This window comes from Sipha flava, unplaced genomic scaffold (assembly GCF_003268045.1).
Source record: "Sipha flava isolate LNK unplaced genomic scaffold, YSA_version1 0_pilon_pilon, whole genome shotgun sequence".
Taxonomy (NCBI): Eukaryota; Metazoa; Arthropoda; class Insecta; order Hemiptera; family Aphididae; genus Sipha; species Sipha flava.
In genome coordinates, this window is record NW_020271713.1 from 3,452,673 (window position 1) to 3,468,353 (window position 15,681).

The following is a 15,681-nucleotide window of genomic DNA, read 5'->3' on the forward strand; positions in this document are numbered from 1 at the left end:
TAGACCAGTGGTTCTCGACCTCCGGTCCGCGATAAAAAAACATGACGGTCCGTATTGTGTTGTTATCTAATCTATTTTTAGTGTAGTGTTGGAAATCGTGTGTGGATATTAAGAAATATTTATCACTACCATATTATATTGCTCGTCATACTATCGCAACAATTTGATATTGATATATTTTATTTATACACTTATATATGCTTTTAACTTTTCATTAAATTTAATACACTAATCTGCAAGCAAAACTGAAAAATTAAAGCGTAAATTTTTTATTTTTTGAACCAAAACCCAAAGTGGTCCGTAGTCCTATTGAAATCTACATTCTAGGTTTTAGGTGATCCGCGAAAACAAAGAGCTTGAGAATCACTGGTTTAGATAAACCAATTCAAGAAGCGAACCGATGATTACCAAAATATTGAATTTTAAATACTAACTTTTAAAATCCAATATTTATTAGTTCATTTAAAGATATTTTTCTAAGATTTAATAACATGTGACTGTAAATATCCTAATGTTACAACTTTACCTTATTATATAATTAAATTTTTTGGAATACCAAAATCACTGAATTTTCTTAGAAATATTAAGATTACTTTAAGATTTTTTTAAAAGTATTTCGCAAGTGAATGCTGTATATTTATGAGCTACTTATTTTGTTGTTTAGATAATAATATATTTTCCCTATACAAATATTACACAAAATATAATTATAGTTTATCTGTTATTATACACTAAAATTAACTTATACCTAGTTAAAAAAAAAAAAAGTTTTCATTCTTTAAATGTTTTTTTTTCACTCATTCAGCATTGCCATATTTCTACTTTTTTTGTTACTCAAATGATCAATGTATTTTCTGGAATTTATAAGCTCACCAAAATTCTGGTTAATTGAATAAGTTGTCAAATACACTGCCATATAAAACTATATAATCATAACTATTGATCACCAAAGGAACAGTAAAGTATATAATCAAAATAAAACAAATATACAATGATTATAATGAAAAGAAAATGTGTTTATTTTATCTAACTACAATTTCCAATAATCCTTAAATAAAAATTATACAATTAAACAGTACAGAATAAAAAGTTTAACTACGTACAAAATAAATATTTATCTCGGACTTGGTAACTATTTAGTTAGTGGATCGATTGCAGTCCAAACAATAACTATGGTTAATTATGGTAAAAAATATTTTTTAGAAAAAAAAATTATCCATTCCAAAAAACAATAATAATCAAAAATTACTACTTATGCAGCACTCTTGGCTAGTGATTTTCTTGGTTCCAAGCTGACTTTAAATCCATCAGTTCTCTTCAAGATAATGTCAGCCTGAAGTTTCCAATCTTTCTCGGATTTAGAACTGTTTACTTTAAAGTTTCGTAAAATGGTCGACAAAATAATTTTCAATTTTAACATGGCGTATTTTCGACCTGACAAGAAAAAAATGCATTAAATAATTTTAATTATAAATCATCGCATTAATATATAATCGAAACAATTTTGCATAAAACACAATAGTAACTACGATAATTTATTTATAATTTTTTTTTTACAAAAGGGTCTTGGAAGGTTAATAAGGAAAATACATTTATAAATTTATATCGAAACACAATTTGAATAAAAAATAATCCGACCTTAACCTTATTTTAATACAATTGTATGATAAACCGTAAAACACGTCATCAGAAAAACCGCACTCGACTTTATTTAAATACAAGTCTTCCTGGCTTTGGACTAAAACTTTGCGTAGTTTTCAGCGTATTTTATGTATCAAAACATTTCGTTTCGAACAGATGTGTGTCAGAACCATTATTTTCAAATAATAACAGTTGTATTGTAAATTGTTTATAGTAACAATAGGGATCAATATTCAGACCAATTATCGATCAAAAAGATAAATTGCATTAGAAATAGTTTGGGGAATTAATTTATTGATACATACCAACGCAACTCCTGGGCCCAGCGCTAAACGGCACATACGCGTAATAATGACGGCTTGCTGATCTTTCTGGCAAGAAGTTATCGGGGTTGAATACTTCGGGATTTGGAAATGTTTCTTCGTTACGGTGAATTTTGAATGTTGCAATTACGATCGTTGCACCAACAGGCAATGTAAGGTCTTTTGAGACTATTGCGTAAATAAAAATTCATATGACTGTATAAGTATTGTATAAGAAAATTTAAATATTATATTTATGCTATATTATGGTAGATGGACTCACGAGGAAACCCATGAGATATACTCAACCCAATCCATGATTTTCGATGTGTTATGAAATATAATTATTTCAAAGTTAATGTTTTTGTATTTTTGATAAATTATCTTATTTAAATTAATAATCGTATACCTGCACAATATTTCGACGCAAAACTAATGCTTGTTACATTTACAACACTATATCTAATTTATTAATATTCTTTTACCCACACTATTAACATTTTAATAAATCAAAAATACGGTAGAATAATGACAATGGTAGTCTGCAGTCAGAAAGAAACGATTAAGTAGTCGATTAGGTTTTTTTCTAAAATGTGTTAACATAAAATCATATAACAATAATTGATCATAATGAACACGACAACAGTAATGAATGCCTATATTAAGATGATATTTAAAATGATAGTTAACTTACCGAGTTTCACGTTCTCTTTTAATTGTCGAGAGATAATTGGTACTGGGGGGTACATGCGCAACGTCTCCATGATGCATCGTTCCATGTACTTCATCTGTAACGTGTCTTGGAATGTCACTGGTCTATCTGAGTCACCAAATATCGAATACAATTCTTCTACAACTTTTTCCTAGAACGAAAATTAAAAACAAAAACGTTTAGTCGAAAACTCGATGACAACCAATCGTGAACTCGGTTTACCTGGATTTCTGGATGTGCGCCCATCAGACACAAAAAGAAACTGCTGCCAGCTGCTGTTGTATCGTGACCCTGAACAAATTTAGGATAAAGAGTTATGTATTTTGTTTGATTTTTTTTGTTTCGTGTTGTTTTAGAAACATAAGTTTCTCGATAATAATAAAAAAATACAATTAATCCTTTGTACAACAATTGACACTTACGCATTTAAAACTTAAATATCGTTACAAACCTCAAACATGATTGTGTCAACTTGTTCTCGAACTTCTTCGTCGGATAATACAACTCCATTTTCTGAGCATTCAATCAACAAGTCCAAAAATGCCACTCTTTTCTTTTCGCCTAATATTTTAATATGAAAGTGTGATTAAAACAGTAACAATTTACGGTGTGTGTTAATATAAGTGATTATATAAATATTTTTCATGTCTATTACCAACTCCATCGTCTTCAACATCCAAGTCATCTTTCAAGCCAGCAGACTGACCGAATGAGTTTCCGTAAGGTACTTCTTCGACTTCTGTTGTTGATTGTGTTTCAGTAACTTCCTCGGAGATTTTCGGAATTTCGGTCATCTCATTCAACTGGTTCTTTTTCTTTAAGTATTCTTCCTTCTTCTTTGCTAGTACCTAATAGTCAATACAGTTAAATATATAATTCGTTAGGTTTATCATTATTTCCGAAAAAAATATCAATACTTACGTTGTTGGTTAAACCATGAATCAAATCGAGGAGACCGACTTGTTCCTTGGCGTATTTGGTGAAATTGAAAATGAAATCAGGTTTCAGCCATAAGTGTGTGTGACGCATATGTAAAATATCACACATCCTTTGAAAAAAATTACATTATTAATTTTAATGAGTAAATTCAAAATTAATTTTCAGATTTAAAATTTGCAATTAATATTGATAAAATTATTTTATACGATTTGACAGTTAAAATATTTTAATTGTTCAAATGAAAGAAAGGAAAAAAAAAGACCAGTTTAAATTATATATTTTAATGTCAATTTGGTTTTTAAAATTTCTTACTTCATAACAGCAGCAGCGTATTCGAAACCACTCTTCTTTTGTGTTTTCTTGCTCACTCCCATAGCGGTCTCTAAAAGACGTCGCGTAAGTTAGACAAGTTTGCGTAAAAACATAAATTTCAATAAAATAGAAAAACACAATTTTCATCGGCCGCTCTGCTCACCCAATAAAATTTCCACCGTGCATTCGCTCATGAAATCATGAACGTCAAATTCAGTGCTGCCCATTTTCCTGAGTTTGTTGACCGTGTCTCGGCTGTTCACGTTGAACAGAGTCACGAAAGACTTTAGCACGTTTAAATGGAATGTCGGAGCAATCAATTTCCTATGTGCTCTCCATTTGTCACCTGCGGAACATATAACGCTTAGTAACCATTATCAAAACGCACCTGGTATTATGTTCGAGTATCATATATAAAATAATCTTTCGATTAAATAAAATACGTTTTATTTAAATCAATCAAGTAGTCAAACGAAATAATTAATCGAATTTTAAAATACGTTTTTGTACACACCACTGCGTACTGATAAATACTGACACGTGGTATTATGCACGTGACGTGTGACATTAAAATTATGACGCTTACCAGTACTAATCAATAGACCATTTCCTAACCAAGGTTCGAAAAGACGGTATTCGGGAGATTTGTCTATGTACACGTTGCTGCTGAGAATTACCTGCGGGTTCACGTATGTTATTATTATCGTACATCAATTACACCCGTGCAAAAATACGTTACCTCAACGTCTCTGGGATCCGTCAAGAACACCAACAGCCTGGGCCCAATCCACATCTTTAAGGGTATGTTCCTTTCGAATTCAAAACTTATTTCGTATATTTTATTGAAAATAGCTGCGTGGAAGGTAAAAAAAAAACCGATTTGTTATTTATATACTGTTTCACGATGCACAGGTGCAGCGCTGTCGAACGCCGCTGTCACTCACTATGAGGGTCTTGCATGAAGTCCAATGCGTTTCCCAAAAATGGAAGTCCGTCGGATCCTTCGATCTTACTGGCTAACTCGTAAAGCTGCTTGCGAGACATCCGGAAGTAAATGTACCATAACACAATAGCCGGCGTGAGCAGGTAAAAAAACATGTTAAATGCCGACATTACGAAAAGTGGGTTGACACCCTGTATATTGGTCGCCATTCTAAAAAAACATTTTGTCCATGATTTATAATGAATTTATATTAATAATTCGCCACACGGGGTGGTTATTACTTTAAATTTTTTCAAATTTCACTTTGGTTTCGTACATTGATTACGAGGGTGTTCGCAATTTTTAACGATATTTTTGTTTTTTTTTTATTTATTTATTTTTTTAGTGAAATCGTTTCGAGAAAATATTATGTTTTTCACCAATTGTTTATTTCAAGAATACACGAAAATATACCATCACGTTTTACGAAAAGAATACATGTGGCTACGATCACTACTAATGCCGAAAATTCTCATAAATCATAATCATGACATAGGAGATCATTCAGATTGTAATAAATAGTTAAGTAAATCAAACAACTTTTGATGTTTAAAACTACATAAGATTTTTAACACAAAATTTACTCTTGAAGAGGTTGCAAGCAAATTATATCGAGTAATAATATTAATTAACATAAAACTTTTTATATAAAATCATTCAAGACTAGTCATCAAAAATAAAGCATTTATCATATTGATATAAATCATATTAAAACAGCATATTTTATTATTTTTAAGGTTCAACTGGTTTATTAATTTCATTGTAAATATCTTCGGGCTCAATTAAATTTTTATTACATTATCTTTCAAATATTGTTTACTTGGTATTTACTGACATGCAAGTTTACAGTGTTGTTGAGATATATTTTATTTTTGTTATTCTATTTACAATGTATAAATACCGGACGATTAAAAAGTGATTATTATGGTAAGAAGTGTTAACTTGTTAACAATTATATAGTAATTAAGGATAATATTAATATGTAGTAGTACAATTTCACTCTCAATATATTATTTATTATGATGTTCACTGTATTTTATAATTAAATTGGATATTTAAAATTGTTTACCTACTGAACTAATGATCCTGTTTAATAATTCAAAAAATAATTGGTACAAAACGTTTATTCAGTTTTATAACAAAATATTATACGCAAAACAATGATTATTTTTAATTAATATTATTCAATCAATCATACAAAAAAAAAAAAAAACTGCTTCACCAAAAATTAATATTTGAAATAGAAACACAAAACAATAATATAAGTTTTAAGTATAATAGTTTTTTTTTTTCAATATTTCTCAAACGAAAATGTAAAAATAAATTATACATATAAGTTTACACTATTAATAGAATATTAAAAAAATTAAAAATATAGTTTTTCAATCTAATGTGATTCCTAAAATTTATATTATGATTATGGTTCAAGTTTTATTATTTATGTTTAGAACGAAATTCGATTATCTTAAGCAAAATAAACTATCAATTTTAAATTTTCACTTGAAATAATAGAAATGCAATAATTTTATTTATTTTATAATAAATTATCGGAACGAATCATCACTAAAAAAATATTCCTTTAAGCTAAAATGTGCATAGAAATAATATTCTAACAATATTTTACACCTAATGAAATTTTCGATTAAAATTATACTAAGAATCTTAGGAACTTTAATCTAAAAACTATTATTATCTAACCGTTGTTTATGATAGAATTATTTTGAAATTTTATTTTTATTCAATTTTACTCTTTGTAAATATATTAAAAAAAAAAAAAAAAAACAAATTGAACAGAAAATTAATGTTGCGAGTGGTTTTATTCGATGAAAGACTAAATTATAACTACTCTGTTCTGATTGAAATTCAATGATGCTAATAATGATGAGGTCTAGTGATATATGGCTCCACATCATTATAAAATAAATGTTAAACAACGGCGAAAATAATAATAATATAAATATAATAACACAAATAATAGTAATAAATTGACGTAGTACCTCATAGAGAATGGACATGATAAGAAAAAATATAAATAAAACATTATTACCTGTATCATACACTGTTGGCCAGTTTTTGTGTGAAATCAAAGTCGAAAGAAAAACAACTGTTGAAAACTTGAGAAGTTTGATCTTCAGGCAGCTCTGATATAGAACAGCTACTGCACTCGACTTCCTTTAATGTCGACCACTCGAAGCATGTGTAGAGACTTGTTGAGGGAACATAAGATGATGAACATATGACACGGTTACGGACAGTACGGGCTTTTATATAACGACCGATTGTTCGTGTCTTATGCCAATGAATACATAATTATGGAAGATCAAGACCTTCATTTACATTGACGACATTAATACATATATTTTCTTCCTTTTTTTTTTATAACTTATTTTAGACGCTGTCAACTGTTGATAGAAATTTACATCACATATTCGATTACACATGGGTTATTAACACAAAAAAAACCCATTTTTCAGTTCTTTTTTTATTCGACACACGTAGTATAGAAATTTACACGTAATTTTTATTGTAATATAAAATTCGTATGATATTTTTACGTTTGTTATTAAAATTTATAAGTGTTAAATATTAGTATTGTGAAAATCGGAAAATATTTTTGTAACAACATCGCAAAATACATGACGAGTCGTCGAAACCCTAAGAACTTTACCAACGTATTTCTTTGGATTTTTTAAATTAGTCATTTTAATAGTTTGAGTTATACATATTCTATTATATTTACTTTTTATATTTTATTTTGGTCCTCACAAAACCACGTTACCATTTGATTTTATTTCATTTTTCCTTAAGAACCGTAAATTTTCTTAAAATAATATCAGAGTAATTTGTTTATATTATTATAACATGAATAGTTTTAAATTATGTTTGATTCTATAGAAAATCAACGAAAAAGTCTTATTACAAATTTAATATTCTCAAACATTGAATATTATTCTTTAATTTTAGTTTACATTTGAATATTTTTGTATTATCGAATTGCTTAATAATTTATTCTAATTTTAATTTTTTTTTTTTTTTTTATCGGGATTGTTTTTGTTTCAATAATAATTAAAAATAACCGGATTCCAATATTTTCAATCTTATCAAATCTATTTAAATACTTATGTCTTGTCCCACAATGTATGGCCACACAACATTTTTCATAGTACTTCAAAAATACATTTTGTTCGTAAAATATAACTTATCAACTAAAATTTCCATATCTTGTGCGAAGAATCAAATAAGTTTAACGTAAAATATCACACAACACAAATCGTTGATATATATATTATGACATAGTCATCATAATTTTGTTATTTAGTTAATATTTTATTAATATTTTAAAAAATAAATTTTCTAAACATTTGTTACAACTATACCAAAATTTCATAAAAATCTTATAAATATTTGTCAAATTCATTAATACGATTTCAATACTTTAGTTTATTAAATTATATCTTTATTTCAAAAACATAATTTTTTATTATTTTTTAATCACAGTTGTCCGTACTTAACAAAAATAAATGAATACTTAAGTCTTCGATGTCCTATAAGCTGTGATATTAGATCTCAAGTTGTCAGTATATTATTATAACTGCAGTCAATTAAACTTAAACATTAGACTTTTTATACTACTCCAATTCCTATTAATTTATATTTTGACGTTACTTGTAAACAACAGAAATCAATAACTTACAATATTTACTCAAATTTAATTTTATACCTAAGTAAGTCTTGTAATGTTTTTTATTATTATTATATTTAAGTGGTTTATGGTAAAGGCCGGATTTCGTCTAGATTCATAGTGAACTTAATTTGGAGAAATTCGTTTGATCGACATTTTAGTACATTATTAAATAATAATTTCAAATACGTTGTGAGGAAATGGGTCACGGAAAATCTTTCGTTAATTATAAATACTCGTAATAATATCACATAAATTCACATACACCATCATTCAAGTCTTTAATTACATAATATATTTTTATTTATTTTTTATTAATTATTAAATTACATTCATAATAGTTGTTCTATTATATTAATTAAAACAATGAACTTTATTTGCTATTAGTAATTTATTTATACGAAATAAAATATAATTAAAATAAAATAAAGAAATACAAATGTTGTTAATTAAGTAGAGAATTCAATAACATTAAACTCCCGATAAATATATTTTCAAACATCTAGGCAAAACAAGTATCAAAATATCATCTCAGGTAAGACATACTCATACATTTATTTCTAAATAATCATAGAACTTAAAAAAAAAATTAAAAAAAACTTATTACTGAAAATAAGGTTTTAATATCATTGTATTTTTAGTGTAATTTCTCTCTATTAAACTATTGCATTAATTTTGAATTTTTCTATTAAATCCTATACAGTTAATTAATTAATTTTTTTATTTCTTAGCTTTAACTATTTAGTCCCTACATTCACTGTAGACAATTTAAAATAATTTGAATGATGCTTTAAATGGAAACAAAATAATACATCCATATTAAAATTAAAGGTTAATATTATGCAGTATTACATGGTTCTATCGTGACTAACCTTCTATTTGATATAATTTACAGACGTAAAAATTAAATATTTCCATCACTTTTATTATTTATTACGTGTAAAAATACCATTAGTACAAATAATTTATTTGTACTTTTTTTTTTTTTTAAGTAGTTTTGTAAATATAAATTTAATGTAAAATAATATAATCAAAGTAATTAAAATATTTTTTAGCTTTTTTCTAATGGAACATGAATATAAGTTTAAAATGTAATCATCTAAATTAATAATACTTTATAAAGAGTTTCTTGGTTTTAAAAAGCAAGATCTAAAAGTACTATAATACTTTTCAATTGTAAAAATTGCTTTTGAAATGTATTTTTTTTATGTTCTTTAGTAAAGTTATTCTTAAATAAATTATTTTTATAATTTTGATTATTAAAATAAATGTACAAATTCATATGATGACACATAGAAGCATTAAACTGTAATCAACAAATATATTAAATTATCTATTATAGTACCTATAACATAAAACCCATATTGTATTCACCTTAGGCACATTGTAGTAATAACAACAATATTTTATCAACAAAAATATAATTATAATAACAAAATAATTATAATACGAGTAATGCTGTTATTATGGTGAATTATAATTTACTGAAGTATTCAAATATTAATAATGAAAAGATAAATAAATATTTACAATTATGTTGAAAATGCATGTTATAGGTTCAAAACTAAGTATTCAAAGACAATACAATTACTTAGGTAAATTAGTATTTAACCCTATCTTAAAAACACTATTGTTTAACTACATTTTCGATAAATTTATACATATAGCTAATGCATCTAAATAAATTCCATTGATTGATTTATAATTTATAGGTGTTACGTCATGAAAAACATACCAAATGTTTAAACTATCAAAATTAACCGAATTATTTTTACATATGATTTCCTTTCCGTCAAATATACAACGACGATGATTATAAATTTAAAATTGTTAGGATTGATCGCTAAAATTTCCATCTTCGAGTATCTTGAAAATAATTTCAAACCATTCGAGTATGGCGTTATATAACGTACCTATATAAACCTATATATAATACCTGTCATCTATGTAGAAATTTTAGTAGTATCAAACAATTACACGAAAACAAATTTAAGTTATACATATTTACAAATTCTGATGTAACTAACAGTTAATCGATTTTTAATATTGCAATGTAAGCTAAGTAATACTTCAGTGTTGAAATTAAATACTCGTACATTTATGGAAAAAAAAAAAAAATGATTATTATCATTGATTAATTTTTTTATAAATTCAAAAATATTTAATATATGTAATATATGAAGTTTGTTGATAGTTATTGTTCGATCGCTCTCAGTTTCTCTATTGTTTAATAATCTATACATTTGTTTAATGGATTGTTATCATCCAGTATATTATGTCATACCTAGGGGTAGGATTTTTATGATTTTACATACTTGTGGAATTTGTGGGAATTTACATATTAAATGGGAGTGAGATATCATAACGATTCATGAAACACAGAATTCACAGAAAAAAATTAATTTTGCATAAAAAAAGCATATTTTAGGGAGTAGAGAATATTCAATACGTTAGAGAATATTTGAGAATATTTTATAAACATTTTTATTTTTGAAAGCCTTATTTTTGTAAAAATTTTTCAAAGAAAATAATTTATCATTATATTACCAATTATTTATGTGCATCATGTATGTATTACGTACATCGGCATTTTGATAATATTGATTAAAAAATACAGTATTCACTATGTGAGTTACTTTTACATCATTCTAGGTTGTTATAAAAACTAACCACTATATTAAGGATAATCCACGTACGGTTAAAATTGGCATTAAAACTAATTCTCTTTCAAAATGTTATTTTAAATCAAATTAATAGTAAAATTTAATGAATGAAAAATTTAAACCAAGTAATTATGATAATTTTTTTTTTTTTACAGAATATTGAAAAATTATTTGTGTTTTTAAGGATATAAAACATCATATATTTGGTATTTTTAAAGAATATTTAGAGAATATATTGCCCTTTTCAAACGACAAAAAAACATCATATTTTAAGGATGTTAAGAAAATATAAACCAACCTCTAGTCATAATCAAGATTAAAGAAACTTTAAATAAAACAACTGGTTAAAATTGAATACATTAAATTTAATTTTTCATTAAATAATATTTAAATAATCTACAAATAACTCAATTAATTTTAAGATCAAAATGTCCACTTTGTGGTATACGATTTAAATATAATATAATTTTTACTTATTTATTTCGACAATCATCGAAGCGTGAAATAGTTTTTTTTTATTATCTTTCATCTTACTATATACAAGCGTTTTTGCTATTAAAACTGTACTATCATTTTCATGCAGTATATTATAAATAATGAGAATGAAAAACGGGTATAGTAAGCCAAAATACCAATAATATAATTAAAACGTCATTACATTATATAAAAATAGATATAAGAATATATATTATTATATATCCAATATATATTGGATATAAGAAGATTAATTAACATATTTTCATCACTTTTGATGAATACCGTAATTTGCGTAGTAAGGCAATTATATCATCTAATTTAGTTTTTCCGAATATTGCAAATTACGTAATAAATCAATGTTATCATTACTCTATACCATTGAAAGTATGTGATAGAGGTGATATCTCTACACCAATCGACATCAGGAGTCATCATATACATACGAGAACGACACCTAATGTTAAGTAATGTTAAGTAGAAGTTATGTAGTTAGGAGTAAGACAGTGTTAAGTTAGTCATTAACCCTTATAATAAATAATTGCTAGTCTTGTACTTTGTTTAGCCACTTCACCGCAACTACATAATTCATAACTCAATCTAAACTGTTCTTTCTTATATAGTAGTAAGCTATTTTAACTAATTTATTGTTTCTTGTTTAAATTAATAAAATTTTATTACTTTCAAAAGTCTTAAAATATAAGTGTTTGATTATTTTTAAAATACCTATCTTTCTCACAACCCCCTCAAGTTAACGAACTACGTACTACATCGTTTAAATAAATTACTTGGACACTTAATTATAAATGATAAATTATTATTTATATTACGATCAAATTTTACAAATTACAAATAATCATATTCCCAAAATTGAACACTAGATTTTAAGCAAAACTGATAAAACTATCGGAATAAATTCGTGAATTCGCAGAAAAATAATTTTATTTTTATATAAAATGTCATATAGTATTGTAGTTGATAAATACACTAATAATAACTTTTAACTACTAAATAAACTACTGTAAAATTAAAATTTCTTCAAACAGTACCGCGGCATATTCTGTAGCATTCTCTAATACTTTTGGAATTATTTTCATTTTGGTCTTTGTCGTAAGAACTTCGATGTGAATTCGCCTTCAAGCACTTTGTAAGTGCCTCATAAGCACCTGTATTTTTATCCATGCTGCAAATTTCTAAGATAAAAAAATAGAAATCATTTCATTTTTAATTTAACTTTAAATAATAATTATAATAATAATAATAATAATAATAATAATAATAATAACAACAACGTTTGTAAATAATTATTAGAACACCTAAAGTGTAATCATTTTATTACTATTTTCCAAAATGTGAAACTAGCCAAAGTTAACAAAAATGTATTTGTTTATATCTATAATAATTAAAAATATAAAAATAATTAAATAGCTAAAAAAAAATTTATTTTTCGAACATTGAGAAAATGCTCCACAAAGTAATTACAATCACCCACTATTTCTGTATTCAGCTATAAACATAATTTACTTGTATTTAAATGAATAAGAAAATAAATTAATGATGTTAAAAACTGAGTTTAAGTTTCAAAACTAAATCGAGAAAGTATTATTTAGAATCAAGCATCAGACTAGTAATTTTTTAAATATTTAAATAGAATTTTTTATTTTCAATAAAAATTAAATAAACATAAATTTATTAATTGCCATGCATTCACTTATACATCTGAACCCCGGATGTAAGTAAAGGAAACCATGTTACAAAATAATAATTTTAAAGGGAATCAAATTTTTGATTATTTTCATTTATAAATTTGAAAAATGAAATGAACATGGTTTATTTTCTATCGTCTTCTTTCCGTTACTTTTGACAACTAGAGTGTCCAAACAAACGAAATATACCTATATACCTTAATATAGAGCGAAAAATGTATAATAAGTACATGAAGTAAACTAAATCTGATCAAAATTGGACATAGTTTCCTTTACCTTCGGGGTACAGATATTAGTTAGTATTAAATTAAAACTGTAGTGAGCTATAAATGTTTATAACCAGGGCTCATAACTTATAGCTCTAAAAAAGGTTGTTATAAACGTTAAAATATGCTCTAAAAAGTATTCATATAAGCGCTTAAATATGCACTATAAAATATGAAAAAAAAAAGTTTGTATACAAAAATTATTATTTTATTATTATTATTCATTATATTATTTAATTATTTTAGCTTCTATTATTAAAAAAAAAAAAATTTAGGTACTCAATTCATGAAACGAAATAGCATAATATACGAAAAATTGAAAACGACTGCAAAAAGTTAATGAAAAATAATCTGTAAATAATCTGAGAATGATGATTTCGGAATATCTAGATAATGATATCGGAATACCCGAATATCTAGAAACTATAAAAATAAAATACTACTGTACAAGCTACAATTATATACAATTATAAAGGTTTCCTTATCGATGGGATTACGAAGTTTCGATCGTACACTCTTGCTACGTCGCGTGTCGCCTAAACTCGTATATATAGTTTATCTGATATTATTGTATAAGTTATATAAGAAGAAAAAATAATTAACGCGAATTAATTACAAATATGAACAATTAATATAACTACAATGACTTGTTATTTTTAAGAAAAAACGTTTTAGGCTACTAAAAAATATTTTAAAAAAATCAATGATAAAAATCATGTAAAAATTCAAAATTAAGCAAAAAAAAAAAAACGAAAAAAAGCAAAATAGCACTTATACTCCGAAATATGTAAAAATATGCAACATAAAATTTTGTATGTAGCTTCTTGGTTATCTGAAACAAATTTATAGCTCACATAGGTACTTCTAGGATCTCTCAAAAAAAATATACAAATGCTAGAAGTTATGAGCCCTGTTTATAACTCTAAATATTACATGTCATTATTATGCAGTTAATAACTAATAATTTGTTACTTATAGATTATTATAAATAACTAATGATTCTTTTGAAATTTATTAGTAAAGTTCGTTTCTGGTTCGAATGAGGATAATAATAATTTCGGTTCAATTTGGATTTATGATCGAATAAATATTGATACATTCTTTTTTATTAAATTACAAAAATCGTAGTTTTTAAAATCATTAATGGATGATATCCTTATTATATATTATATAGAAAAATATTTAAAGGGATAAATATTAATAATATGAATAAAATAAAACTGACTTAATTCTACTTAACCAATGATTTTTATTATCAAAGCCATGTATTAGTTTGAGTATTATTCGTCAAAAAATAAACAAAATGTGTTAAATAGTCTTAAAAATTTCAGTGTACAAAAATTAATATAATTCTTTTGATGTACAAAATAATTTCATAGAACTAGATGGTTATATAATTTCCAACGATGATAAATCAATTAAAAAATAAACAAATATCGCATTATTTCATACGTATAATCAATAAAAAATATAAATTATAGAAGGTGAATTAGAAGTAAAATATTCAATAATTAATAAACAAAAAACACAATGGAATGAATTGAAATTATAAGATTTATTACTTTATTTTTAACACATTTATAATCAAACGATGAATTAATAAATGTATGAAATCGGGTCAGGTTACTCGGTTATGACTTTAATTCTCGTATTTGCACATTATAGGTTAATATAATGAACATAATGTTATAATATTATATATATAATATTATAGATTTTATTTTGATTTAAAACATAGGATACACGAGATTCTTAAATTAATAAGTAGGGTATGTTATTTTTGATTAAAAAAAAATGAATCGATTAGTAGATATTTAAAAAGATTCCGATACAATTAATACATTTCTTTTAATATTTTTTAAGAATATGTACATTACCAATTAATTATCGAATAATAGTGACTAGAAGTGTGTCAAGTTCAAAATATTTATATTAAGTCGACCTAGATTTTAAATATTCAATAATTTAATTCAATAACTGATTAATATAAATGTTTAATAAC

General features: G+C 25.2%; 2 protein-coding genes across 3 annotated transcripts in view; both read right to left on the reverse strand.

Annotated features, from left to right (window-relative positions):
• Window positions 1-1,001: 1,001 nt before the first annotated feature.
• On the reverse strand, window positions 1,002-7,132 carry LOC112679241 (cytochrome P450 4g15-like). 2 transcript variants are annotated; one of them, XM_025548961.1, is made up of 13 exons: window positions 6,936-7,132; window positions 4,851-5,059; window positions 4,646-4,758; window positions 4,493-4,583; window positions 4,070-4,252; window positions 3,907-3,976; window positions 3,577-3,703; window positions 3,311-3,503; window positions 3,107-3,216; window positions 2,878-2,946; window positions 2,638-2,806; window positions 1,947-2,132; window positions 1,253-1,434 (listed from the first exon to the last, which is right to left on the reverse strand). In XM_025548961.1, the coding sequence occupies exons 2-13, from the start codon at window positions 5,056-5,058 to the stop codon at window positions 1,253-1,255; spliced, it is 1,701 nt and encodes a 566-aa protein (XP_025404746.1). In that variant the 5' UTR covers window position 5,059; window positions 6,936-7,132. The 2 variants fall into 2 exon arrangements, with proteins under 2 accessions (XP_025404755.1, XP_025404746.1); XM_025548970.1 differs by lacking the exon at window positions 6,936-7,132 and having other exon boundaries at window positions 1,002-1,434; window positions 4,851-5,058.
• Window positions 7,133-12,578: 5,446 nt separating this feature from the next.
• Window positions 12,579-15,681, reverse strand: part of LOC112688917 (spondin-1-like) — a 13,706-nt gene continuing 10,603 nt past the window's right edge. The window contains exon 11 of the mRNA XM_025562378.1: window positions 12,579-12,900. Within this exon, the coding sequence (XP_025418163.1) occupies window positions 12,746-12,900 (155 nt within the window). The 3' untranslated portion in view covers window positions 12,579-12,745. The remainder of the gene's footprint in view (window positions 12,901-15,681) is intronic.

Excerpts from the sequence above, each read along its gene's own strand:
- LOC112679241 (XM_025548970.1), bottom strand. The coding sequence starts at position 5,058 with ATGGCGACCAATATACAGGGTGTCAACCCACTTTTCGTAATGTCGGCA. Across the intron at positions 3,704-3,906 it reads TACGCTGCTGCTGTTATGAA|GATGTGTGATATTTTACATA; the intron begins GTAAGAAATTTT and ends TTTTTTTCAAAG. Across the intron at positions 2,947-3,106 it reads TTGACACAATCATGTTTGAG|GGTCACGATACAACAGCAGC; the intron begins GTTTGTAACGAT and ends AAATTTGTTCAG.